The 27,665-nt window shown below is 42.6% G+C and overlaps 2 protein-coding genes across 10 annotated transcripts in view; one reads left to right on the top strand and one right to left on the bottom strand.

Moving 5' to 3' along the window:
* LOC121312978 (tyrosine-protein phosphatase non-receptor type 23-like) overlaps positions 1 to 1,678 on the top strand; it is a 40,065-nt gene extending 38,387 nt beyond the window's left edge. For all 6 annotated transcript variants that reach the window (XM_041245023.1, XM_041245025.1, XM_041245024.1 and 3 more), the window contains one exon: positions 962 to 1,678. In XM_041245023.1, coding sequence (XP_041100957.1) covers positions 962 to 1,516 — 555 coding nt within the window. In that variant the 3' untranslated portion in view covers positions 1,517 to 1,678. The remainder of the gene's footprint in view (positions 1 to 961) is intronic.
* A 7,186-nt stretch (positions 1,679 to 8,864) lies between these two features.
* LOC121312979 (sterol regulatory element-binding protein cleavage-activating protein-like) overlaps positions 8,865 to 27,665 on the bottom strand; it is a 66,826-nt gene continuing 48,025 nt past the window's right edge. For all 4 annotated transcript variants that reach the window (XM_041245029.1, XM_041245032.1, XM_041245030.1 and 1 more), the window contains exons 12-23: positions 27,372 to 27,608; positions 26,705 to 27,087; positions 26,318 to 26,503; positions 18,828 to 19,029; positions 18,270 to 18,385; positions 17,387 to 17,873; positions 16,802 to 16,887; positions 13,452 to 13,534; positions 12,924 to 13,090; positions 12,232 to 12,312; positions 10,366 to 10,572; positions 8,865 to 10,131 (exon numbers count right to left, since the gene is read on the bottom strand). In XM_041245029.1, coding sequence (XP_041100963.1) covers positions 9,886 to 10,131; positions 10,366 to 10,572; positions 12,232 to 12,312; positions 12,924 to 13,090; positions 13,452 to 13,534; positions 16,802 to 16,887; positions 17,387 to 17,873; positions 18,270 to 18,385; positions 18,828 to 19,029; positions 26,318 to 26,503; positions 26,705 to 27,087; positions 27,372 to 27,608 — 2,481 coding nt within the window. In that variant the 3' untranslated portion in view covers positions 8,865 to 9,885. The remainder of the gene's footprint in view (positions 10,132 to 10,365; positions 10,573 to 12,231; positions 12,313 to 12,923; positions 13,091 to 13,451; positions 13,535 to 16,801; positions 16,888 to 17,386; positions 17,874 to 18,269; positions 18,386 to 18,827; positions 19,030 to 26,317; positions 26,504 to 26,704; positions 27,088 to 27,371; positions 27,609 to 27,665) is intronic.

Below are 27,665 nucleotides of genomic sequence, written 5' to 3' on the forward strand. Positions count from 1 at the left end.
AACTCTTTTGCTGATCAAATAGAGGCTCTGTCACATCACAGATTGTGTCTTCAAGTTCACGCTGGATATGCCTGCCAGTGTAATAGAGGCTCTGTCACATCACAGATTGTGTCTTCAAGTTCACGCTGGATATGCCTGCCAGTGTAATAGAGGCTCTGTCACATCACAGATTGTGTCTTCAAGTTCACGCTGGATATGCCTGCCAGTGTAATAGAGGCTCTGTCACATCACAGATTGTGTCTCCAAGTTCACGCTGGATATGCCTGCCAGTGTAATAGAGGCTCTGTCACATCACAGATTGTGTCTCCAAGTTCACGCTGGATATGCCTGCCAGTGTAATAGAGGCTCTGTCACATCACAGATTGTGTCTCCAAGTTCACGCTGGATATGCCTGCCAGTGTAATAGAGGCTCTGTCACATCACAGATTGTGTCTCCAAGTTCACGCTGGATATGCCTGCCAGTGTAATAGAGGCTCTGTCACATCACAGATTGTGTCTCCAAGTTCACGCTGGATATGCCTGCCAGTGTAATAGAGGTTGCAACTTAAGTGGCAGCAAATCCGGATTTGTTTGTATTCTTATTGATTCAGTTCCAATTAAATGAAAGTTACAGGAATAGAGTTGTGTGTTGGTTATAGCTCCCCTCCAGAATTAGAAAAGTTTGACCTGGGATAATCCTGGAGCTCTGAACCTTTTAAAATAACACTGTAGTGTCTCCTGTAAGTGTCCAATAGTGGTCCCAGTATACAAACTGTTCTACAATGTTGCCGTAACTTTATTCCACCAAATATCATATTGGTAACTTTACTGTAATTGTTTCAAAGTATTTTCTCTGACCCCCAACCCACCCCACCCCACCCACCCACCCACCCAGTTTGATCCTTTGTAAATTTTTGTAACCTATATATGCATAGCACAGTTTTTAATAATGTATTTCAATTTTGTTCCACTGTTGTTTTAGCCATACTCTCGCCAAGAGTCCCAGGATATTGTTCTGGGAGGGGACATGCCAATCAGCTCCATCCAGGCCACCATTGCCAAAATGAGCATCAGACCCCCCTCCTCCTGCGGACAGAGCATGGATTTGAGCGACCTGGATTCCTTGCCCCCTGCCCAGCCCAGCCTGCCTGCCTTCCCCATGATCCCACTCCAACCAGATCTTCCAGTACCTTCCCAGTCCTGCCAGACTGCTGTCACTACCACCCCACCTGACAGCTGCAGTGCCACTCCACCTCCAGCAGAGAGTGAGGGGCACGAGCATCCCCAGTCAGAGCCAGACCTTGACCTAGCCCCAGACCCGGCCCCTGACCCAGCCCCTGTCAGCTCCTCCTCCCTGGACCTGCTGGCCTCCCTCACGCCCGAGGCATTCACACTGGACATTGCCTCCAAGGGAAAGCAGCGCATCAACAAGCACTGCTTCCTTCAACCGCAGAGCGGACAGGGCCTGCAGGGGGCACCCTTGGGGGACGACCCCCTCAGCTCACTCGACCCGCTCTGGACCCTCAACAAGACCTGAGCCTGGACCACCCAAGCCATCTACAATCCAGCCCTCCCTGAAACACGCTGGAGCAGACAGAGCAGCAACCCGCTCCACAGTATGGGATTCACTTTGTACCTTAACCCTGATCGGCTAACTGTACCGCAACTCTACCTGCTGCAGGAAAGGCACCCCCCTCCAGGGGGAGGTGGGTGGGGGGACCGAACAGCAGAACTCTCATAACACATGGCTCCTGAATCTACTTCCACTCTGTGGCTTGTGCTCATTCCCGAAGAGCTGGTATTCGGGATTCTGCATTCTTACAAATTGGATTACTGTGCATAAGGCTTTTTTCTGTGCTGTTGTGACAGTATTTTTTTTTCTTTTAAGTTGCTCCTCTGAATCGTTCTCTTTTATTTGTCAGAGTTTCCTGTGACTCCAGGTTCATTGTGTCATTGATGTTTATGGGCAGATGTTCTGTGTGTTCACTCTGAAAAAGCTGAATCACACAGCCAGTCTCAGTGGTTTTTCTTTCTGTGCATGCACACTCACTATCTCTCGATCACTCAAGCAGGCACGGTCAGCTGGGTCAAAACCCTGTGCTGTGAATTTCATAGACCAGGGAATGAAAGCAGGTTACAGAAATCTGACGGTACCAGTGGCAGGAAAGAAGTTCACAAGAACAGTCATGGATAAATCCAAAGGCAAAGGAAAATTTTAAATTGTCTTGGAAATGTGAGATCAACTCTAAGTTTGCTGTACACTGTAACATGTTTGGGCTAAATCTAGTTATTATTCTCATACTATTGTTTTTAAACAATCTTTTGGTAAATTTACGGTTGTACAGCATACTGTGCCACTGGGGAATTTATTGGTTTTCTTCCATGTAACATTGTAAATAATAAATAATTATTATAATACACTTTGCATCAAAGTGATTTTTACACCTTTTTGATAAAATATTCAATATAACTACTATAGATTTGGAAGCTGTGAGTTAGATATTTCATCCATAACCATATAACACTTTTTTAGAAGTACTAAAAGTTCCTTTTATAATGAATTTAATGACAAACATTTTGACTAGAAGTCTATTTGTTTGAAGACATTGAGAAATAATTTTCTTCTCGTGTTTTTAAAGGTATGAGGTAGGTGTTGCCAGGGATTTCTTCACATTCTGGTAAAGGCTCTTAAGAAGGAAATTACTGTTTTCAGGACATTTGGCTCCCTCTGTACCTGTCTTCCAGATCAGATCATGACACCTTGCAATTTCAGTTGAAATCATAAGAGAACTTGGGGCCAAACTTACTGTGTATTCCACTTTGAAAACATTTTTTTCCATTAATTAACTTCATGGTGTAATAAAACATTGCATTCCCTTTTCTATTCAACCAAAACAAAAACTAGCCCTTATCGAACCAGCTGCTTTATGTGACCAGAACATTGGTAAACAAACATGATGAAGAACACAATGTAACAGTTTGTTTGAGCTCCTGGTAATGACGCTGGGAGTAGAGCAGCTAACCAGTGAGAACAAAGCTGACTCTTCTGCAGTGGATTAGGAGTGCAGACTGCAGGGAAAGGGGTTATGCCAGTGATACTAGCCCATTTCCAAACAGTCTTCATTGTTTTGCCGAAGTTCTCTTTTCAGTTCATCAGAGCTCTTCAACTTCCATAGCAGGTCACTTGAATCTGGCATTCCTGAGAATGTCTTCCATTTCATTTTTCACCTCCAGGAGCAACAGATTGTTCAAAAGATGCAACTATTTTTCACTCTCTTTGAAATCTCTCAGTGTAGTTTGTCAGGTCATTTAACACTTTGCAGAACACTTGCTGATTAGCAACAGTACAGTGCAAGTACAAGCTGAGACAGTAGAATGTAACTCTCGCACTGTTTTATTCTTGACTTGCAATTTCATACTTAACACTTAAGTACTGAGCAATGTGGCACAGAAATTCAACACACAGCAACTAGTCAGTATCATCCAAGAACTGAAAGCATGCAGTTTCACCACAGCCAGTTTGGACATTGAAAAATGAGGAGGTGGTTTAAACACTGTTCAGTTCTGGATAGGGTGGTATTTTCTTCACTAAAAATAAGTATGTCAAGATATTTCACGATGTATTGTCTCCACACACCAGACGTGATGCGATTTGTCCTGTGATAAAATTATACTTTTGCTGCGACGCTACCTTTCAAACCAGTGGAGACAAGCGCGGCCAATGTGATAGTCGACTCTCCTCCGATTGTATCCAGCTGAAAAAAATATCATACGTATGCATGACTTGGGCTCAAACCCTCATACTCAGTTGTAAATTATGCTTTGTAGGAAATTAAATGTAGTCTTCCGATGCCTTCTGATTCTGTTGACTTACGTTGTCGATTTGTTTTTCAGCATTTGCAAATGAACACAAATGGTTAATGGGACCTAACGAGCAGCATTTTGAGTGAGTTTAAATTTCTTCACATCTTTGTAATCTGGATTCTGTACAGTGCTCTTGTAGACAGTTGGGCAGTGTCTCTTCAGGGTAACTGCCCCAGTACTCCCCTGGGAGAAGTGTGACTGGAAAGCCAACATCCACTAACATCTAAATTAAGCCTTGATCCTTTGTACACATAAAGGCACTTGTAGTTATGCTGCACACTTCGACATTTTATTGTATTGAAAATTGGTAAAGGCATCCATTAGCACAAGATTGTTAGCCCAACCACTCACCAGTGAAACCTTGTATACACCTCAGATTCTTGGTGACCTAAAGAAAATACTGATTTATGGCTCTTCATTACTTACAACAATAAGGGCTATCTATAAATGTCCCTAAAGCTTACATGTGTTACATGGCGGAGACTGGGAGTGAACCAGCAACAAATCACACCAAGCGTTTTAACCTCTGCAGAAGAGTCGGGCCCGTCTACAATCTCATCACCCTGACGGGTTGGATGTCTGCTTTGCTTTGTTACATTCAAATATATTTGTTTTTGGCAATATTAAGAAAACTAGTAGCTTTATTGAGTCACTGCTGTAATCTGATCCAATACATTATGGATATTGAAACAGACCCTGCCATCCTGAAAAAACAACACACTGCTTCAGAGGTATCAAAGCATTTTATTTGTAAATTAGTAAAAGTCTTCCTCATGCGTTAAAATGTTAAAAATAGTACAACATTCTTTTTTTTCCCCCCCTCTACATACAGTATCTTTACACTGTACAAATAAGCCAGCAAAGGGGTTGGACAGCAGGTTTAAGACTCTTTAAGACATTTACATCAGGGAAAAATTCCTGCGCTCACAAAATAAAATAAGAACTCTTTTCACATTGCAAAAATAAAAATAATAAAACCCACAAAAGATTACATACTCAAGCGGAGTTCATTATTTACAAATATGAAACAAATTCCAGCCTTGCAAGCTACAGTTAACCACAAGAACAAGAATCATCTGGATGGGTCACTGTTGCCCCCATACTTCATTTGTTTTTTATATTTTCATTGAAGTGACGTCATGCATGTGTTGTGTACAGGATCATCTGAGCACACACAGTAGTATTCATCACACATACTCAACACCCCATTCCCATCTGTCTCTGGTTAAAGGCACTAATCACAAGCAAGCTAAGAAACCCTCCACCCTGTTCACTCCATCAACTCGTTGAAAATAGGATTTTAATGAATGTCCTCGACACTGCTAGTGCCTGCTAGATAACAACCAGTGCGACAGTTGGCATCCTCCACCGAATGCGAAGGGTACCTCACAAAAAGGTCTATTATCTACAGGTAATGAGGACATTAATGTCACTATACACTGAACAAATCTGTGTTCATGAAGAATTTTCTCAAATGTGTTTTTAGTTTTTATTTTGTTCTGGGTCACTGCTTGAAATGCATGTTGCCATTTTATAAGTGAGTTTCAAGTCCTGTTAGCTTTCAGAGGGCACTGAACATGCGATATTGACCATTCTGTTCAGAACGTGATTGGCTGAGACAAGTGACAGGGTGAAGATTAGTGTCACTGCAAATATCTCCTCTGACCAGAATCTCTCTCTACCTTTTTGTAAACTGTGTATTAATGCGAGATACTAATCGAAGCTGTAGTGTCAGCTGGTATATCAGCATAAACCTTGGGTGTTGAAGCACTTGGTCTGCTTTTAAACCTTGTGTTTCACTCAATAAATATGTGCCAGTGGAGGAAGACAGCGGACCACACCTCATCTGAAGGAAGAGTAAGAGGAGGAGGTATTTCAGCTTACAAACATCTTGTCAATGCTTTGGCCAAAAAAGCAGCCTCTTTAAACATGTCAACGGATTATGAGGAAATGCAGTAAAACGCAAATGTGACTGCAGTATTTCATTACATTCATAAACATTAATTTACTTTTATACTTCCACCCTTTGCCATATATAGCTTAATTAAGGTTTATATCGAAACATAGCTTCAATAACTTTAGACCTGCTGTGAAAATTTAAAAAAAGATATATATATATATATATATTTTTTTTTTAACTATATAGACCTACACCTCATACTTCATATTTTCTAGAAGTAATTTAGCCCAACATGTTTTAAATGTTTATTTTAAAATATAAGAAATATATATACAGTAACAAAGAACTTTGGAGAAAGCGTGTCCTCTCCCTCGTTTGCTGTTGCCTTTTTGTAACGTGATTGGCTGCATCTGCATTTATAAACCCCCTCCTACCTGGTTAGTTAGAGAGGCAGTCGCCCCGTCAGCGCCGTCACTGCAATCGCTCAAAGACAAGCAAATGAGGCCATATCCCAAAAGCTAAGCTAACCACTTGCACTAACACAGGCAGTAAAGGATTGGGTAAAAGATGTCACCAAAATCAGGGGCAAACGCGTTTTGCCATAGCATTAGAGGTTTGCCCCGTCATCACAACTGCCCCCTAGTCCCACATCTGGAGGTGTTCTGCAGCCTGTCCAATCACCTCTACAAATTGGTGTTTAAAAGTCTAAGATCCTGGAACACATTCTTCCAACCAGGTGTTTGGAAAGTTTCCAGAAAATTTAGCCTTCCGCTTTGCACGCTTCATATCTGAATCACAAGGTTAAACTATTGAAAAACCCCAAACTAACTGAAAATAGAAAACAGGGACCTTGCAGACTCTAATGTTGTGTCACCTCCGTGTGTCATCTCTAGCTGCCTTCGAGTTGCTACAGAGATGACTCTTTCTCATGGCTTTAGTTCTACAGTGTCATGAGACGGGGTTATACTCACTCAGCCTGCCTGTTCAGTGAGTGAGCATGTGAAGCCACACTGTGAAATACACCAGTACTCAGCACTAGCAATGGCCCCGCACCCCAACTTCTAGCATGAAAAAGAAAAGAATTAAACAGAATAATAATAATAATAATAATAATAATAATAATAATAATAATAATAATAATAATAAAACAACAGATTTCTAATAAACTTAATCTCTATAAAAATGTACCTCACCTAATATTTACATCCAAGATAACTAATAAATTATAAACATTGCATTATTAGCATTAGCATTTCTTTTTTAATATTCCTTCTAGAGCGAGCCCTGCTAAGATACATTAATTCAACCGGGATCTGGTCTGAATGGTTGCCATGATGCTAGTTTACAGAGCTCAGAGGCAAGCAGAAACCAAGTTTGTTCGGGTGTGTTCAGTCTGGGTTGGTTTAGTGGGTCTGGTCTGCACTCGGTACAGTTCAGTACGTTTGGTGTGAGATGTGAACAACAAAGTCCGCTTGGGAAACAAACCATACAGAGTCCACCTAAAGAGGGGGCCTCCTTCTGTTTGGCAAATTGCTAACTATTACTGTATGGGTATTTACCTCCTAGAGACCCAAAACCTCAATAAGATATATCAAAGCTGCTTGGGGGACAAAAGCACTGCAGTCACAGACTTCAATGTCATTTTTCCTTCAAGTCTGCTGCAATCATGGATGCAGCGACCTTGGTTAATGGTTACATTTCTATTTCAGGGAACCAGGGTTATGATAATAACCTAACGTTCCCTTTCAAGTACGAAATGTAACTGCTGGTCTTTGAGGCTGCTGCGGCCTAGGGTGCCAGTTTGTCACTGGTTTACGCGTTGGAGGTGGTTGTTTGGGAAGCAGACGAACCAGCCCCTTCATTGATTCCCACGCTGCAGCTTCTCGTCCACCACGGGAACAAACTTATGCTCTGGCGTATCGGGGCGTCCAATAGAGATGCCTTGTCACCGTCTGGCGCGCTTGCAGAAGACGAGGAAGACTGTGAAGAAGGTTCCCTGAGTGGGCTACTTTCCCGGATGCGTCGTCTGGTCTCCCTTGACAGAGTCATGGGGTGAGGACACAGTCACCTCTCTAACAGTGTGCTCTTAGAGAAATGTGCACAAAAATTGCACAAACTGAGGTTCACCAGTGCCTTCTTGGAAGAGCATCTGCCGTGCTTGTCCTCAACAGGCACACTGGTTTTGCATGTAGTCGCAGGGATAAAACCCAGGCATGATGCAAGAAGCCAGAAATGCAGTGTACAGTATACAGATGCCGCCTCAATTTACTTATAGATAGCAACGGACGGGTCTAGACCTGAACAAGACCGGGGGTGTGAGCACCGGTTGGAAGTGGGCAATGTACAACCGTGTAGAAACCGGGTTGGTTCGGTACCAGTTTGGTGACTTAAGCACCGGGTCGGTTCGGTACAGGTTCTGCGACTTCAGCACCGCGTCAGTACGGTATGGGCACAGTACTGGGTCAGCACCAGTGCGGTATCGGTACATTAACCTCGGTCCCGGTTCGGGGAACGGTGACCGCAGTATTATATGATACTGGTCCACGAGTTTGCAGTTACTACGGGTAACAACGTACAGGGATGCCCACCTGTACAAGCCACTGGGATAACCACTCAGTCAGTACTCACACAACAATGAGGAAAGCCTGCTTGTTAGCGTTAACTAACAGCCTTTATAATGGTGATGCTAAAGCTGTCACCAAAATGGCACCAAGATACTGTGGGAGAGATTGCAAGCAACCACAACCGAAGCAAATATCTTGGTCCTGTTAGTCCTGCAGCTGCCTCTGCTGCACGTGTGCTGTAGCACCCTGTTGCAGACAGGCCTGTGCTTAGTCTCTGTAAAAACAGAAAAAACACTTTTCTCAACAAAATACAGTCATTTAACAATTACATAAATAATATAAAACATCTTGTAATTTTAGCCAAAGCCAAAACAAGAAGTAAATAACTCCAGCGTGTGCTATTGCAGCCTGGGGGGAAGAGCACAAAGTCAGCTGACGTATGTTGCTTGATCCCTGGAAATGTGCAACTCAAGCCGCTGGCTTCACGTGGGGCCGCAGTGGGACATAACAAACAACAGGCTGTAGTGCACAAATACTTGTAATTAGTAAAAACAAATAGAGTGATTATTTTTAATATCACATATAACTTGTGTGAAAATATATGTGAAATATATAGCAGAAAAAGTAACAAGTATTTATCTGAACCAGTTCTCCTTGAAAGGAAAGATGGCGCTGAGGTCTGTGACTTCACTGTTTTTATGTTCTTGGAGGCAGGCCTTGACTGCGTCACTGGCTCAGAAAGCAGCTTTGATATACCTTATTCAGGTTTCAGGTACTTAGCAGGCAAATACCCAATTGTAAAGGTTACATTTTGTATTTGAAAGGGACTTAGAAGATAATTCCTGGTGCTTTAGCTGCATGTAACTGAAAACCAGAAGTGAGTGGGGAAAAAAACCCAAAAAACCCCAAAAAGGTTAATGGATGTTTGACATTCCCATAGAGAAAAATGTAAAATCTCTTTAAAACAGAATTGTGCAGTTACAATATTTGGGCACAGTGGGGTGCTGTGTACTACACCATAATCTCAATAGAATCAGTGTTGCTTTAAAACATAAAACCTATTCTGTCTGCTATAACTAAAACTTACTTCTGTACAGAAGAGGACTCTTATTTAAACTCTAGAATCTTCAAAAGGTCCATTTACATACTTGTTTTCAAAGCTGAAAAGCAATTCCGCAGAACGTTGAACCATCTCCCTTAAAAAAAAAAAAAAAGAAAAGAAAAAACGGAAAAAAACACAAATTCTCACTAAGGAGGCTCTTTGCACCTGACAAAATCCCACCACTACAGGTCGGAAGGTGCAGCGGGATACACACAGGGATACAATACAGACACTGAGCTGTTCTGTGTTTAGAACTGCTCACAGACACCCCGATCTTCTGCACTGGTTCTGTATGAAACAGGACTTAAAACTGTCTCTAAAAATCTGCTTGAGGCTGGTTGGTCTACATTCTTGTTTTTAACATGGAAAGCAGGGTTCCTATGCTAGGAGTCTCTAAGCTCAGTACTGTGGGTCTGAGCTCCCCTCCCTGTCTCGTCCTGTCCTACGTCGAGGTGCAGTCGGTCAGTGCCTCTTGCTCAGTCCAGTTTCTCCAGCACGGAGGGCACGTACACCAGGCTCAGCTCACTCCCAAAGTCGCACACGATGGCCGCGTTGTCAAGCACTCTGAGCTGCCGCACTCCCTGGCCCTCGTTGCTCTTGCCCAGGTACACAGTCTGCAGCAGGTCCCCGTAGCTGAGGTCCCAGAAGGAGACGCAGCCCTGGCCTCCCGTCACTAGGAGGCTCTCCGAGATCACACCCAGACTGGCGCCGCAGCCAACCTCCTGCAGGGAACGACACAGACATAGGGCTGTGATATTTGGCACCGTACTCAAAGCGTTTATTACAGGGTATTTCTGTCGGTAGCTGACAGAGTCAAGAAATCAATCCAATTTTTTAAAAATATGATTTTTGATTACTTTCCTGGGTGTATCAATTGGGATTTTTTGCGACCATGCTTTCTTTCAGTTATGAGACAGTTCTACATACAGGATCCCCCTCCCCTCTCTCCCTGTCACCTGCTGGATGGAGTACAGTTTAATCCCGGTGCTTCGGTCCCAGATACAGATGAGGTCATCCAGGCCACTGCTGATCACACAGGAAGTGGTGCAGATGAGGGAAGTGACATCACCGCGGTGCCCGTACATATGACTGACACGGCTCCCTGTCAGGACGTCCCACAGACAGATAGCTCCATCCTGACCCCCACTGGCCAAGACCATTGTCTGGAACACAACGCCCCCAGAGACAAAGAGTGAGACAGGACAGTTACTACTGTGCACGCTACCCTGCTCACATCAACTTGCTACAGGGGGGCTGTAACATGATGTGCCTGCTTGGTCTAAGCTACAACAAATATTTCTCAGGTATACTGGACAAGAACACACATACTGTAGAGTAAAATGTGAACTGCAGAAAAGAAAACCATTTCATTGCAATGTATTCTTATTTTTATCATCATTTAGGGATGTAAATAGTTTAGAAGTTTAAAAGTGTAAACATCTGAATTTTACTATTGTTAATAACATGCAGCCAAATATGGTTGTTAGCCTTTGTGTGCACATAGTAGTAAGTGTAGAGTTGATATTCAATATTTCTTCACAGTCTTTTCCACACTGGTGCCCGCACTTTACGCACTGTGTGTACCATTGGTTTGCAAAGTTTCAGCATCATCAAGTGTGGACTTGCATGTAATCTCGCAAGATTTGTTGAAGCGAAACAGACATTTAAAGCTTTTTGAATTGTACAGTGTACCTAATCATGCCGTTTTTACATCATCTAACCATCCAGTTGAATGATCGAGTGTGCAGTTCTTTGTCTCGACTGAAAGCCCAGTATCTCCTAGCCAACTAGCCGGCCACTCTGACCCCAGCTAGGTGGAATAAGATGAAAGAGCAGTATGAGTCTCTGATACCTAGACTAGAAACAGCTGATGCAGAGCCTGAGCTCTGGAGGCATTCCAGGACTGCCAAGGACAGCAGTAATATGTGCACTATATGAGAGCATACTGCTGTGCTCAACCCCAACATTCACAATCCGTTACGAGACAGTGCTGTTAAAAGTGCTGCTTACCATGCCTGTGTGAACATTTAAAGTTGCATTTATATTTTAACCATTAACTCAGATTTGCCAAGTTATTATTAGTATTATTATTGTTGTTGTTTTATTTTTTAAGTGCCTGTTTTGCCACACCGTGTAGAGGAAGAAAGTTTATGTTTATATGCCACGCTTAGTTAAAGGGGATGAGTTATGACTACATTGGCTGTAGTGATTGTAAGAGTAATGATTAGAAAGGAACCAGAGGATAATATCTGTGAACTAGTTTTTCCTCTAGTTTAAGTCTGTATTTCCAATATGTTTATTTGTACCTTTTATTGTTGTTGTGGACTATTTGGTTTACCATTTGATTTTTCATGGCTCTCACTGTATTTGTATGTAAATTTGATTGTAGTTTTCTAACGTGACACTTTATTTGCAGTGAAACTCATGAAAGAACAAAAAAGCAGCACTCTGATTGGCCCAAACACTTTACAGCATGGTGATACAGTCGTTATCGGCATGATCTGGGATGTCGGGGTGGTTCAGTTTTGCATACCATGTGAAATAATTCTGGGGTCTACACGTGGCAGTAATTTACCAGATATGTTAAAGGTTCAACATGTAAACGTATTTTACAATACTTCACTGTTAAATGGAAACCAACAACCCCAATCACCTGCCTCCCCCAGTCCAAACTGCTCTGTGGCTTGTCTATAAAACCTGCCCCTCTCACCTGTTTAGAAAATCCCCAGTGACTACAGGACTGGGCTCTTTAGGTTGCGATGCGGTGCGGTGTGGTGACCCCCCCACCCTCCCCCCACCCCCGAGACTCCTGCGGTGCTGACCTGGTCGATATACAAAGCAGTGATCCCCCCAGAGTGACCCTGCAACGTGAAGAGGCAGCACGAGTCTTCGAGCCGGTACACCTGAGAGAGAGAGAGAGAGAGAGAGAGAGAGAGAGAGAGAGAGAGAGAGAGAGAGAGAGAGAGAGAGAGAGAGAGAGAGAGGGGGTCAGGGCGCATGTCTACATGGACAGCTCAGGGTTGGGTTCAGTGCCTGGGATGGGAGAGTCTTTCTGTCTGTCTGTGTGAGGACAGGAACTCACAGTGCTAGAAATGGAACTCTCAGTGAATACAGATCAATGGGGGGTTTAGTGGAAAGACAGACATACAGACAATGAATTCAGGTCGGCCTGTCTGTCTGTGGGTTGAGTTTGGTGCAGAAGAGGGACTCACAGCACTTGAACTTGAAGACCACTAACTGGATTTGTGCCTGTGAACGGATAGGGACAGACAGGATGAATGCAGGTCTGTCTGAGTTTAGTGCCTGCAAAAGGAGAAAGTCTGAAGTCCATTCTCTGTATGTTTTTCTTTTATTTTCTTACAAGTTCAGGGGTTGGTAGCAGAAATGCATCTCTTGAAAAACTGTTATGTGAGAGAGAGAGACAGAGACAGAGAGAGAGAGAACCAGTCTCACTGGATTTGAAACAAACTAGGAAACACCAGAAAGCAGACAGAAAGATTCCAGAAAGTCTCACCCTCACTGTGTGGTCCTGGCTGCCCGTCACCACCCGCCCCGCTGCAGCACGCAGCACTGTGATTGGCTTCTGGTGGGCACACTGCACCGAGTGGGTCAGCCGACAGCAGATGACATCATCACTGCTGTAGCAGGGGGAAGGGGGCATGCTGCCACGATTGGGAGTTCCTGAGAGAGAGGGACATGCACACCGGGTAAGAAAATGACACACAACACCCTGGGAATAATTAAAAACCCTGGGGATATATATTCCTAGATAAGGCCTCAGATTAAAACAATGTTCCAATGAGTTGATTTTTATTGGACAGTTCAGTTAATGGAATACATCTGAGTTATGGAAAACAGCAATTTACCATCTGTAAAGGCACTACAGTATCTCAAAGCATAGTTTCTGTACCATACAATCACCAGAGCTCAGAAAACACATTTGAAGCCTTGGTTAGCACTTGGGTCGTCCCTAACTTGCTATTTTAAATTAGCCTGGTGCTGGCCTAGGGACAGGAAGGTAAGAGACGTTGCTGACGCTTACCTCGGTACTGCAGCAGGTTCATGGGTTTGCTGATATCCACAGTAAAGAAATCTAATGAGCCGTTCAGCCTCGCAGCTACAATTCTTTTAAAAGAGGAAAACACAATCAACACCCTCATTCTGAAGACAGGGAAAGGAGAAGATGTGAAAAAGTATTTGCCCCCTGTCTGATTTTCTGCATTTTTGCACATTTTTCACATTGAATTTGGTCAGAGCTTTTCGTGGGTTGTAGTAGGATATAGAGGGAGTCTAGAGAAAAAAAATGACACCAAAGTGTGGTGCTTCTTTCATTTGTTTGGTGTGCAAGGTAATCAAACATGCAATCTTCAGGCGTGAAAAAGTTATTGCACCCCTAGTTAACTCAACCGAATTAAAAGGGATAGTTAGGGTCAGCTGTTTGAATAGTTTGGTTAACAATCAGGCCTGATTTGGGCCAGCCCTGCCCAATATAAATCTGACTAACTTTGGCCCTTACCATCAGAGTGAAGTTGTCAGCACACAGGTTCTAGAGGCACAACATGCCACGATAAAAAGAAATTTCTGAAGACCTCTGGAAAAAAGTTGTTGATGCCTATCAGTCTAGAAAGGGTTACAAAGCCATTTCCAAGGTTCAGGGGCTCCACCAAACCAATCAGAGCCATATTGTCCAAATGGAGAAAGTTTGGGACAGTAGTGAATCTTCCCAGGAGTGGACGTCCTGCCAAAATCTCTACAAGAGCAAGGCATAAAATCGTCCAGGAAGTCACAAAGAACCCTAGAACAACATCCAGGGATCTGCTGGCCTCTCTCGCCTCGGCTAAGGTCAGTGTTCATGACTCCACCATCAGAAAGACACTGGGCAAAAATGGGATTCATGGCAGAGCAGCAAGGCAGAAACCACTGCTCACTAAGAAGAACATAAATGCTTGTCTCAAATTTGCCAAAAAGCACCTGGATGATCCTCAAGAGTTCTGGAACAATGTTCTATGGACAGATGAGTCAAAAGTGGAACTTTTTGGTCAACATGGGCCCCGTTATGTCTGGCGAAAACCAAACAATGCATTCCACAGTAAGAACCTCATACCAATGGTCAAGCATGTTGGTGGTAGTGTCATGATTTCGGGATGCTTTGCTGCATCAGGACCTGGACGACTTGCCATCATTGAAGGAACCATGAATTCTGCTCTGTATCAGAGAATTCTACAGGAGAATGTCAGGCCATCCGTCCATGAGCTGAAGCTGAAGCGCAGCTGGGTCACGCAGCAAGACAATGATCCGAAACACACAAGCAAGTCTACATCAGAATGGTTGAAGAACACAAAATTTCAAGTTTTGGAATGGCCTAGTCAAAGTCCAGACCTAAACCACATTGAGACGTTGTGGCAGGACCTGAAACGAGCAGTTTATGCTCTTAAACCTACAAATGTCACTGAGTTGAAGCAGTTCTGCATTAAGAAGTGAGCCAAAGTTCCTCCACGGCGCTGTGAGAGACTGATCAATAACTACAGGAAGCATTTGGTTGCAGTTATTGCTGCTAAAGGTGGCGTAACCAGTTATTGAGTCTAAGGGGGCGATTACCTTTTCACACTGGGGCATTGGGTGTTGCATAACTTTCTTCAATAAATAAATGAATTAAGTATCAAAATGTTGTGTTATTTGTTCATTCAGGGTCCCTTTTATCTAATATGAGATTTTGGTTGAAGATCTGATAACATTCAGTGTCAAAAAAATGCAGAAAATCACACAGGAGGCAAATACTTTTTGATGGAAATGTATAGTATATAATTAACGTATATCAGTACCTACAGTGTATGACAATACCAAAATGTTATGATACCTCATATTGGGGTAAAATAAAAATATCAAAGTATCTCTTTTTTTTCATTTAGCTTTTAAAACAAAACTCTGTAATTGTGTGATTACAAACAATACGAACTAAGCTTACATATTTCCGCTTAGCGAAAGTGACAACTACCCTACACACTCTGGGGAAGTTAAATTACTGCAGCAGTGACGCAAATGCCGGAGGCCAGAGGGAGCAGAGACGGAGAGAGGTGGATGGGTTCCAGAAATCGGATTACGACAGAGCAATTGGAGCAGACTTAGGACGGGTTTGGAGAGGGAAAGGGGTTTATGCGGAAGAGGAAATCGAGGAGGGACAGGTTAGCGGGAGGGGAGGAGTTTGCATTGGGATAAAGGAGAATATTGTTTTATCGAAAACGGTTATTGTTTCCGAATTGGAGGTTATTGGGGTACAAATTAATGTGGGAGGAGGAGTGATAAGCATGTTGAATATGTATAACTCATGTAAGGAGATAATAAAGGAATAATTAATTGATATTATTGAGCATAAGGTGTTAAGCCAGCAAGACCTTGGTGGATTGAAGAGTGTTTTAAAAGAAACTAAATCTTGTTTCAGAAAATTGCACACGGATGGTAACACGGTACGGTGCACGGTATTGAATGCGGTACGCCCAGCACTACAGTGTACGGTGCAACAGGGTGTGGGAGCACAGTACGGTATGGTGCACGACGAGGTACGGTGCATGGTTGGTACTGGCAGGGCCTAAGCAAACTGTGCTTGACCAAGGCAACAACACAGGGATGCAATGAAAGAACCTGAGAGGCCTGCTTACAGCTCTCACACCGACAAGCCTTCACTAAGCGGTGAATATAGTTCTTCCTGAGGGGCCTTTAGTTTCCCACTATGAACTAAGGTCTGCAGTCCATATTTGCTTTATAAATTTCTCAAGAAAGTAAGTGAGGCAAGGTTGTGTACTAAATATGATTTTATATATTTTGTTTAAATATACCTGTTATAGAAAAAATAAATAACTTTCTCACTGCGGCACAGAATTATCAGGAGTCCTTTGAGTTTGTGAACGTCGTATTTATTTACATCGCTCTGTTGGATTTGTTTGAATTTTAGGACTTCAGAAAAAAAGTGAAAGTGAAGTTTTCATGACTATCTTAGTGTTTGCAGCATCTTTTTTTTGTAGTATATTTTGTAATGAATGTTTTGTTACATCATAAAATTGAGATGCAGGCTTGTCTGTCATTTTGCTTTGTTGTGTGACGAGAGGAAGGACACTCAGCGTGATGACATCATCTGAGGGAGTTTGTAAAAAAACTATCTACCTTAAGCAGCATCACAGGGGCAAAATTTTTGTTCATGGGATGAGTTTTTAACCAATCACATGCCTGAATTTCTAAGGACTGATACTAATTATATATATATATATATATATATATATATATATATATATATATATATATATATTATATAAAATACTAAGTAGCATCTCCATCCAGTGTCCTGACCCATTGGTCTGAGTGAGCCTTGAGTGCAGGGGTGGGGTGAGTGCAGTGTACCTGTTGTTGAGGAAGACAAGGGCAGTGATCCCAGACTTGCCCTCCTCGTTACTGCAGTGCAGACAGCCTTCTACTGCGTCCCAGAGCTGCAGAGAGGAGAGGGGGCGTTACTCCTCACACACAGGCACCAACAAAAAAGCAGATTTTCTAGGGTTTGTGGCAATTTGTGGAAGATGCTGTATTATTACTTTAATCTACATTCTGTGTTTAATTAATTAATTAAACACAAATGTACTGTGAAATTAATAACTGTCTTTCTGGTTTTGACAAACAGTGTTTGCTTAGGGGAAAATTCAGGGATTCATTAAGATGGAAAAGTCATTAAAGTTATAGGGAATGTTTTAAAAAGTGACTTAGTACAGAAACAATAAAACGTGGCACAAAGGCATAGTAAGCATTCGTTTGAATTCCAAAACCTCATTGCTGTGCCATCACATCTGTAACTTCAGACAACTGTTGAGGCTAGTTGCTTCATCTGTGCACACATGTTTGATTCTTCTATGGTTTATATTATAACAGTCTTGCTTGGGGGTTCTCAGCTAGTCAGCACCCCAGCACTGCTGTTTCTGATCCAGACTCACTCACCTCCAGCTTTCCGCTGCTGCGCCCGGCTGCAATGAGGCTCCCCTGCAGCTCTAGAGCCCATACTGAGCTGTCCCAATCCCCAGGGTCGGCAGGCAGGCAGGTGGCGGGGCGGGGATCGGGGCCGCACAGGGGATCGTCCCCCTGGCTGCATCTCCGACAAGGGGAGCAGGGTGCAGGGGAAGGGGAGTAGCCTTGTATGTTGGGGGTGGTGGCCCCATGCTCCTCGTAGGCTCTCTCCACCAGCCCTCCGAAGTGGAAGCCTCCTCTGGCCCCCTTGCTGGTGTGCCCCGGGCAGGCTGGCTGCTCAGAGAAATTGGTGTCGATGAGCGGGGTGAGGTCAGGCTGGTCTCCGAATAGGGTGGGCCGGGAGGGGAGCAGCCTCCTCCTGAGCGGGTAGCCCCCCACCCCAGCCTCCAGCCCCTCCTCCTCTGGCTCTGGCTCACAGTTCTCCTGACGCTCCCACACCCCACTGCTACTCCGGCATAGCCTGGACAGCAACGACAAGCAGGATACTTCAAACTGGTGACAAGAGACCAGCTACATTACCTACAGGGGCCTCTCCACCACTGTTTACTACTGTTTGTACCTTAACTCTTCAAGAAGTACTCTTTATTGTGCTATTCTTTAGTGAAATTGTTATTCTTGACATTTGAAAAGCCTATACAAAGTTTTACTTTGTGACTCAAATTTTGACTAGCTTTTGCAAGCTGTATATCACTAACTGCCTTCCTGGGGAGAGATGAGGAATTGCATTCAATTAAATCCTGCTACAGATCTGTTTATCATAGGGAAACAAGACTTGATCATCAGAGGACCTGACTAATTTCAAAATGCTGAACAGACTGTGTGCCTCACTCCCCCCGGTGGAGTGCCCTCCTCTTACCTGGGGTCGGGGATGACAGTGAGGCAGTCTCCTGTCTGTGCGTCCCACACACGGATCTGTCTGGCCAGACAGCAGCTCACCAGCAACATACCATCACTGGCCAGGCACTCAATATCCTGCAGGGTTAGGGGGACGAGGAGGGGAAACACAGTAAATACACTCAAATAAGGGGCATGTTCTCTCCCAGATTCCATGTAACAATTACATTTGTAAATATGTTTTGGGGAGAAGAGGAGAAAAAAGGACTTTGTTCTAATTACAGGTATGGAAATAAGACTTCCATTGCATAGCAGTTTGTTCTATTCCTGGTTTTACTAGGAGTTTAATAAGACACACCTGAACTTGTCACTTGTGGCGGAAATGGTAATACAATAGGAGTCTTATTTCTATATGCAGCGACCTGTCAGACAGATATTAAAAGACAACATTTCAGTGTAAAATGTAGACATAATCTTTCCATGCTAATAAAGTCTATGTGAGTTTGAATTGGAGAGGACAGAGATGAGTGGGAGAGAAGAGACAGAGAAGTGGGGGCAGAAGGGAAAGGGAGGTGTGTACCATGTGGTGCCCACGCAGCAGCAGGGGGGAGATCTCGCTGATGGGGGGGGAATAGCCGTAGTCGTCGCAGGGCAGCTCTCCACGCCGTCGCCGCCCATGGGACAACCCGTTCTGACCGTAGTTCCGTGGACACAGGACCCGGTAAAGACAGAACAAGAGCAGCACCAGGACCACGCCCGCTGCCAGACCCAGAGCCGCCACCCTGAGAGAGAGAGAGAGAGAGAGAGAGAGAGAGAGAGAGAGGTAGACAGGCGCTTATAAAAGTTTACCACATATTTGTTCACAGCATTTCTGCAGTTCTCCTATGTGTATACTATGCATTTACCATAGTTTACCCTGGATTTGCCATGTTTACTAAAGCCATAAACCAATAGAGAAAGAGAGAACCGCACACTCAATTGCACTTCAAAATATCTTTAATTCATAAAAACATGTCACCAGTGTTTTGACACAGAAGTGCCTTTGGCAGGGTGCAAAACTGTAGGATTACAAAGTCAAATACAACTGAGGTGATAAAGAATATAACTGCAGATTAGTAAAGTACATTCATGTGCCAATTAATCAACAGTTTGCTACAATTTTGCCAGAATATAATTCCACAACACTAGAAAACCTACAAAAGTAAAACATATTTTTAATAACAAATCAATCTGTAAAGGGTTGTACAAAATGTATAAAACACTGAATTCAATATAACCACCAATAGAAAAGAGAAACATTTAAAACATTTTGTGTACATATAATACAGAAATACACAAGGACAATGTGAGACCATATAAATCAGATACATTACATGTTTTTTCACATGTCTTAATGTAAGTTGACCCAGATTATAAAAAGGATTTAAGGTCGAATTTAACTTTCATTCCATCAGGAACAAACAAGAAATCCAAAACGCTTCTTTGTAAAAGTAAAGAATCTAAATGGCCCCTCTTCTAGGTAGTTTAACCTTCTCTAAATAACTAAGAGAAGAAACTGGATAGACTAAATATCTGCACCTAATTGTACTACGATGTTCAGCTATAGACTTAAGATCTCATTTAGTTTTACCGATATAAGACACAGGGACAATTGACAAACTACACCTTGAGTTGTACAGGAGATTAGTCCCTTAATGGGAATTACTTTTCCAGTTAGTGCGTGCTAAAAGAGCGACCTTTCAAAGCGATATTGCATTGATTGCATTGTGTGCAAGAGTCACTTTTGTACTTGCCATCACATTTGGGAGCTAAAAGAGATTAGCTGGAATGGAAGCTGGAGGTAAATCAGCTCTCACAAGAGTGTCCCCGAGTTACTCCTCGTCTACATGCCAGTAAAGGTGGTACAGTAAATGAACCTGAGATAGAGGGATCCGATTTAAAAAAACACCAGTCTTTTTATAACTCCTTTGATTTTCTCTGCACACGTGGAGTATTACGTTTGGATGTATTAATTTTACAGTGCTGGAGTGAGTCCGTACCTGCTTTTGATTAAACTTTTTCAATAGCAGCATTAAAACATTTGTCTTTATATCCACATACTTCAAATCCAGCTACGTATCAGACAAATTGTATGAAAAATCTGATCCTCATTTGAAATATGTTTCATTCTACAAAACAGATTAAGGTAGACCATTCTTTAATGGAAGCGGATGAAAACTGTCTTCTGTAAGCAACGTATTGCGGTCCGTAGGATTTCTATGTAAACTGTTATACAGAGAAGGACCCTCTTTAACAATCCATAAAATCAAGGAAATTAATCTTTTCAAAATCAGATTCCACGGTAAATTGAAGATGTTCATTACAAGAATTCAAAAAATCATGAAATAAAGACGGTTTGTGAGCATTTCCCTTCCACAAGACACAAATATTGTCAATGTATATTTTCCAAAGCACAACATTAGATAAGTACACATTTACTGAAGCATTAGAAATAATAATTTCCTCTAAATAGCCTACATACAAATTTGCTTAATATGGTGCCACTATAGCGCCCATTGCAGTACCTTTAATTTGAAGAAAGAAATTTGATTGAAATGCAAAATACTTTTTTGACAGCACAAATTCAGTTAAAATTCAGCTCAAAAGCTTTTACACCAACGTCAAAAGTTACAAGAACGATGTGTTAAGGAAGAATCTTGAATATTCGTGTAGGATCAGATTCCAATTTTAAATAAAAGTGGAATTTGAAAGGTTGTCTATAAATCGTGTGTGTAGCCATCTTTATTCTGAATAACTACTCCCACCTTTATCTGTCGATTTAATAAAAATTGACTGAACAGGTGTTAAGTCTTGTAAAGCAATTTTTTCTTCTTTTGTTAGATTGTAAAATGATCTATGTTGATGTTTATTGTTAAGTAAAACATCAACATCTTTCTCCACAAGCCTACCACAGCTTTCAATAGAGGCATTTTCTACTTCCAGCAGGTACAGATGGACTTGTTCCTCTAAAAAGGACCCTCTGTATAGAAGATAGAAGATATATTATCAGAGCCGGAGACCGCAACAGGTAAATTGGAATTATTAGCAAAAAATAAACTACTAATACAAACATTCCTAAGAAATTTAAACATATCAACTCAAAATCATTCATTTCGGAAGTAGGGACAAATGTTAACCATTTGCAGTCCTATATCGGACCAGGTCTGACATTACAATTTTCCCTTTCCTGTCTGACATCATCAAAAAGATGTCAAGCACAAGTCTCTAGTCGTTTTTTCTCTGGAAAAAGCTGAGACAACCTTTCAATGGCCACGTGATACCACAGAGATAATACAGGCACAAACAAAGAAGATAGCTGCTTCCATATCCAAAGAATATCACAGAATCTTACTTGACAGGTTAAACACATTCAGTTTGTTGGTACAGGCATGTGTATGTTTCTTCTTTTTGCCCAATAGGGTGCGTTTCTTCCCCAAGATTGACCTCGTCATCGAAATCCATTGTGGCCTTTTACTCTTTGTAAAAAACGGTCACCCACAGCCAACGAGCTGGAGTGAATGTGAGCTGATGTAAATTGGTGTGATCTGTTCTTTGTAAGGTAAGTCTTGGAAATTAGGTCTGTTAGAACCACTCTTTCGCCAGAAGTATACATTATTTTCTTTCTTGTCATTTTGATCACATTTTAATTTCTTTATTTTCTTCTCCTTGAAGGCAGTAACAGATTTATCTAGTGTATGTAAACAATAGTTCATTGAGCTTATCAGTTTCTTTAGGTCTTCAATGATCAAAGTCATCAGATCAATGGAGCATTTATTTAAAATCGCACACCATCGATCACGAGAATCCTTTGTTCTAAGGCCCAAATTTGGTTCTTTTGCCAGCGTAATCCACAAAGAATAACTCAATTTCTAACATAATCGCTCAAGGTGATAACGTGGAGCTGAATATGTTGCACCATACCTTGCTATTCTTTACAATGCTTAACTATGCTTTACCATGTTGTATTACACTTTGCTAAGCTTTTACTATGGGGAAACTTTCATAAGATGAGATAGCATCAGTACAGACTACATCCCAACAGAAACTGACCACTTATATTTCTGCTAACTGCACAAAAGCTTGTAAAATTCTAGCATCATCATAGCAAAAAGTAACAAAAATACCTTCTATTTCCAGGCATTACCAGACCTGAAGCAAAGCTAAGCCAAAAGAAAAAAACTATCCACACCCAATTTGCACAGGACTAAAAATCACCACATAAACAAGTGGTTTCGGAATTTTTACCAACAACGGTGAAATTTAGTCCCGTGCGAACCATCCATTTCTTTTCATCCCAGATAATTCTCAGAGGTCCTCTGATTATTTTACAGGACATCGGAACCTTCTGTAAAATTTCAAACTCAGGCGTCTTGTGTCTTTTTACTCCTGTGCGAATCAACAATGCCAGTATTATGTTTGAAGTGATACAGCATTCCCGGGGTATTCGTCTCAAAGCAACACCAGTCTTCACAATAAATCAGGGGTATTCAATTACATTCACTGGAGGGTCAGATAAGGCACTGTCCAAATCTCGGCGGGCCACAGGGTGCTCATGATGTGGGGGTGGGGGTAACCCTTACAATGATACGATTTATGATTGCCATGTAATAATACAAAGTAATCTTAATTAAAAGATAATAATTACATAATAATTACATAAAGACATAATTAAAACTATTAAATTAAATGGACATCTAAATTCCTTTTTGACTAAAATTTTGACATTCGCTCACACCGTCTTTGTTTTCGAAAAATGACTGCGCAGCGAGCATGCAAGTTAAGTAATGAAAGCACGCGAATCAGCTGCGGTGACGCAGCAGACTTCCCTGATGAGGGGGCTGGGGGCAGAACAAACAATTGAGGGGGCTACATGCATAAAAATATATTCAAAAGTGTCATAAGTGGACCAGGGAGAACAGCAAGCATTTAAACAGCAACCTTAAGGAAATATTTAAGTTACAGGGGAGGAGTAATTGTATGGAGAAGTTAAATAATAATACAGTGCACTCCGTTTATAAGAATCACTCATATAAGAATCAACCGCATATAGTGATCAGAACCACTGGGACAAAATCATTCCTATACCAACCAATGTAAAATACTCTGTTTATAAGAACCATTTCAGCGCAAACTGACTACATGTAATACGGTACTTGATCAAGTGCAATGACATGTACAACCAATAAAAGCTGTTTTTGAAATTTAATTTGATCCCATCTCGCGGGATTAGGCACATACGCAGCGTGCATGTGCAATGATGCAGGAATGTTGATGTGCACCACTGCACTGTGCAGGTATGTTTTTTTATGCTGTTAGTGAAAATGTGTTTCTATTAAGTGAATACACAGTCACTGAATACATACCAAGCACAGTAGTGTTATTGTGTGATATGCATGTAGAGGGAGTAGGATTGTGGTGCGGTGCGGTGCAGTGAGGAGAAGGGGGAGGGGGGGGGGGGATTAATATTTGAATCGGAACAGAAAATAAATAAGCCACAGATGCTTAAATGCAGTGGTAGTCGTGACAGTAAAATACTGTACTGTAATGTCATTTTAATTCAAAGACCATTACATATAACACAGCACGGAAGTTAAACTAGGAACTCTCACGCTTCAAGTCTACTGTAGTAAAATAGGATTCTGCAGCCTTGAGTAAACATAATCGTGATCATATGACAAGTTGCTTACCCATGAGGACTTGTTCTAATGTATTGTCCTCAATGATTGAGCACTACTGACATCTGTATACAGTATTCACGTTTTGCTTTTTGGTCACAAAGCTGTCGGCTAAGCCCTTTTTATCGAGGTGTCATTAACTTTAAACAATCAGGCAGTTAACCCACACAAATACCCTGCAACTAAAAACCTGCTTACTTCTTCCTGAAAGAAACCATAATAAAAAATAAAAACATTAAAAAGCATTGCCCCAGGCCTCAGTTTATCACTGCTGTGCACTAAGTTCTGTGCAGCCGGATGTCTTTGAGATCTGGGACTTTAACAACCCTCAAGTATAAACTGCAGATTCAAACTAGCAGAACACAAATCAGCAAACCGTGACACAGTGGACAGATTGAACATGAGACGCATTTCATCCGGAGAAAAAATATTCTTTCACGATGGCAGAAACACAAGGTTTCCCTTATGAAAAATGTTTTTGGGGAAAAGAAAAGAGATAGAAGAGAGCTAGCAAGACAACTCCACACACAACCCAGAGGTGCTCAGGATTAAGACATCACTCTTGGGCAGCGTTTCTTAAATATTTCTGTCCTGTTAAGAAGCGCCACAATTACACCATTTTGATAGTATGTTCAGACTGAGAGGAAATAATTGCCCTGCTATGAACCTGTAAGGGTACTGCTAACATTGTTTTGTTACTGACATCTGCAGCTTATTTATTTATTTTGCTTTAAAAGAAATGCAGAGGTACTCTATTATAAAGCGCAGCAAGGGATTTGAAGATGACTTGAGTGAACTTTCATAGAGATTTCTGTTTTTAGTATAAATGTATGGCAAAGAAACCTATATTTAACAGTTGATTTCAGAGAATCACTATCCTTGGATCAAGCTGCTTAACAACGCAATGCTGTAATCTTGAATAATGCGATTTACCTGGTTCTATTTGAATGAATGCAAGATATATTCCAATACGAGATCCATTCGAATTATGATTCGATGCTGTTATTCGATGTTAGATCTCTTAACACATGTTGTAAAAGAAAGGAATTAACATAATGAAATGCATGAAGACATCAGGCAATATAATTATCTTAACAAAAATAGTCGAAAAAATTGTCACTGTATTTACTAATTTCATTTTGGAGTTGCTTTAGGTATTTCTAAATGCATTGCTATTAATTATTTTAAAGCTATGAATCAAGCTTGTTTTAAGCCAAGGGCACACTGATGAAGCAGACTTTTGTAGTCTCCCAGTTCATATAAAGTAGCACTAGGCTGTGTGCACTAGTGCAGGTGGGTTTCCCTCCAGTTTCTGAGCCTCCACATGTCCCCTCTCCACCGCCAGCAGAGAGGCACTCAAGAACCTGACCCCTTTAAGACACCTCACAGTGACATCACTGCCAGGCTCTTCTTTACACCCGAGGCTGGACCAATGAGCAGCGGACGGACGGATGGACGGCTGTAAACCTTGGGTGATGGAACCCGTTATCACAGGCAGTAGAGATGAAGCTATTAAAAACACAGATACACACTGACGGCAACCACTAGTTAAGCTAATGCCATTATGAATATGTAGACCAGTGTGTTATTCTTTACTGCTGATTAGACTGTGGGGTGCATGGTTGGTTACTGGGGATGTGTGTTAGAGTGCCTGCTGTTTGCTTATTTTATCAGTAAGTCACATTAAACATCAAATAAACAAAACTGGATCTCAGGAAAACATGCACTTTCTTCATCAGGCTCTGTGGAAAATAAGTCTCACTGTATGCAGAGTTAAAATACAGTGACAGCACAGTTACAGCCATGTACCAGCAGGTGGCACTGTGTCACAAACAATCCCATTAGTCTGGAATGCCCAGAGAAACAATGGAAAAGGGGAATAAAACAAAGTGCTGTGTATTCTACTAGGAGATGGATTTTGAAAAATCTAAATACAGAAGAGCAAGGAAAAGACAAATAATATCTTAGGATATTGTGAGAAATATAGAAGCTGGGTATTTTATGTAAAAAGAGGCTTAATCCCTTGCTTTAAAAACACTTAATGGTAGAATATGCAGTTATACTGAAAGAACCGTCTAAAAGAATTTGATGAGACCTCGCCTTTCAGAAGAAGATGCAAGTTAATCTGTGGTGTTATCTCAAGCAGTCTGGCTGCTCAAACTGTGCAAAAGGATATCTTCTATAATAAGAGACACTCAATACACAGTGTATTAACTTCTAAAATCACAAAAACAAAGATGCACAGGGTGGTATCTATACATAACACAAGATGCACTGGAATGCTGGTGATGGACTGATTTCTCATGCATGATTCCTAATGTTTTTTGCAATACTGATGAGGTTTGAGTGCACTCACTTGTACAAAGTGAAGTCAGGCTGACTCACGGTCTTGCCAGGGGGCTCAGCGGCATGCTCCGCCCGCATGTCAAAGGCTGGGAAGGAGGAGTGGAAGCGCTGCGTGTCCTGGGGGTGTCTGGACTCCACGGCTTCCTCAGCACTCAAGTAAAACGAGACGGGGATCACTGGCAGGATGCTTATGTACCTGCATAGACATAGAGAAAGAACAACACATCACTCTTGACACTGGCACACAGGCAGGGAGAAAGGCAGGCAAGCAGACAGGGAAAGAGACAAGCACTAAGTGGGAAGACAGGCAGAGAGACGAAGGACTGACAAAGACAGACATCCAAGCAGGCAGAAAGATGTTCAGGAAGACGGACAGCCAGACAGAGAGGGCCCTTACCTCTTGGCCAGTGTGATGTTGTAGTAGCTGAAGAGGGAGGGCCAGTGTCTGAAGGACAGCCTCCTCCAGGTCTCCTCGTCAGGGGGGCTCCAGGAGATCTCTGGAGTGTTGTCTTGGCCTGGGGGCTGATCTCTCTGACTGGCCCAGGGGGGACGCGGCTGGTCCCGGGACTGGTTCTCCAACAAGGGGGTGGGCTCAGGGTGGGGCAGCACTGTCAGTTTGCTCTCGGGGTCCCCCCCAGGAAACACAGGGGGCACTGATAGTGGGGGCAGCCCCCCTGACTCGCCTAGGGGACTCTGCTCAGACACCTGGGCTGCTAGGTAGGTGCGTAGACCGGCAGGGTCCGTGTACACCAGGATCCCAATCCAGATCACTGTGCCAGCCTGGGAGATAGAGAAAGAACAAGGGGCACAAAGAGGAGCGATGGAGAAGTGGGGAGAAAGGAGCGCAATGGAGAAAAAGAGAGGGAGGGAGAGAGAGATGAGGCGATGGGGAGAGGCAGATATTAAACTAAGCATTACAAACAGGTGTAACTGAGTCAGATACAAAGCAAATGTGAAAAAACAGCGAAAAAAAAAACCCGTATGCCCAATGTCTCCCAACCTTTCTCATATAGCCCCTCCTCTCTCCCACCCTTGCTCACACAGGCCCTCCCCTCTTCCCTCACCATAATGATGCGCTGAGCGAGGCGGGTCCTGGCGAGGAAGTAGATGACGCGCAGTCTCTTGGGCAGCCTGAGGTTTCGGAAGGAGGAGGGCTGCAGGGTGATGGTGTGGGCCGTGGAGGGGCGCAGGGGGGGCGGCCTCTCGTACCGCTGCTGCTGGGCCTCCCGCGGGCACAAAGATGAGGGCTTAGGGGAAGCCAGACAAGCCTCGGCAGGAAGGCGCCGGTTCAAGTCTGCAAGCTGTGGCGGGAGGGGGAAGGAAGGTGTAATAAGAATACAAGGACCAACCATTCACTA

The sequence above is a fragment of the Polyodon spathula genome, chromosome 3 (genome assembly GCF_017654505.1).
Source record: "Polyodon spathula isolate WHYD16114869_AA chromosome 3, ASM1765450v1, whole genome shotgun sequence".
Lineage (NCBI taxonomy): Eukaryota > Metazoa > Chordata > Actinopteri > Acipenseriformes > Polyodontidae > Polyodon > Polyodon spathula.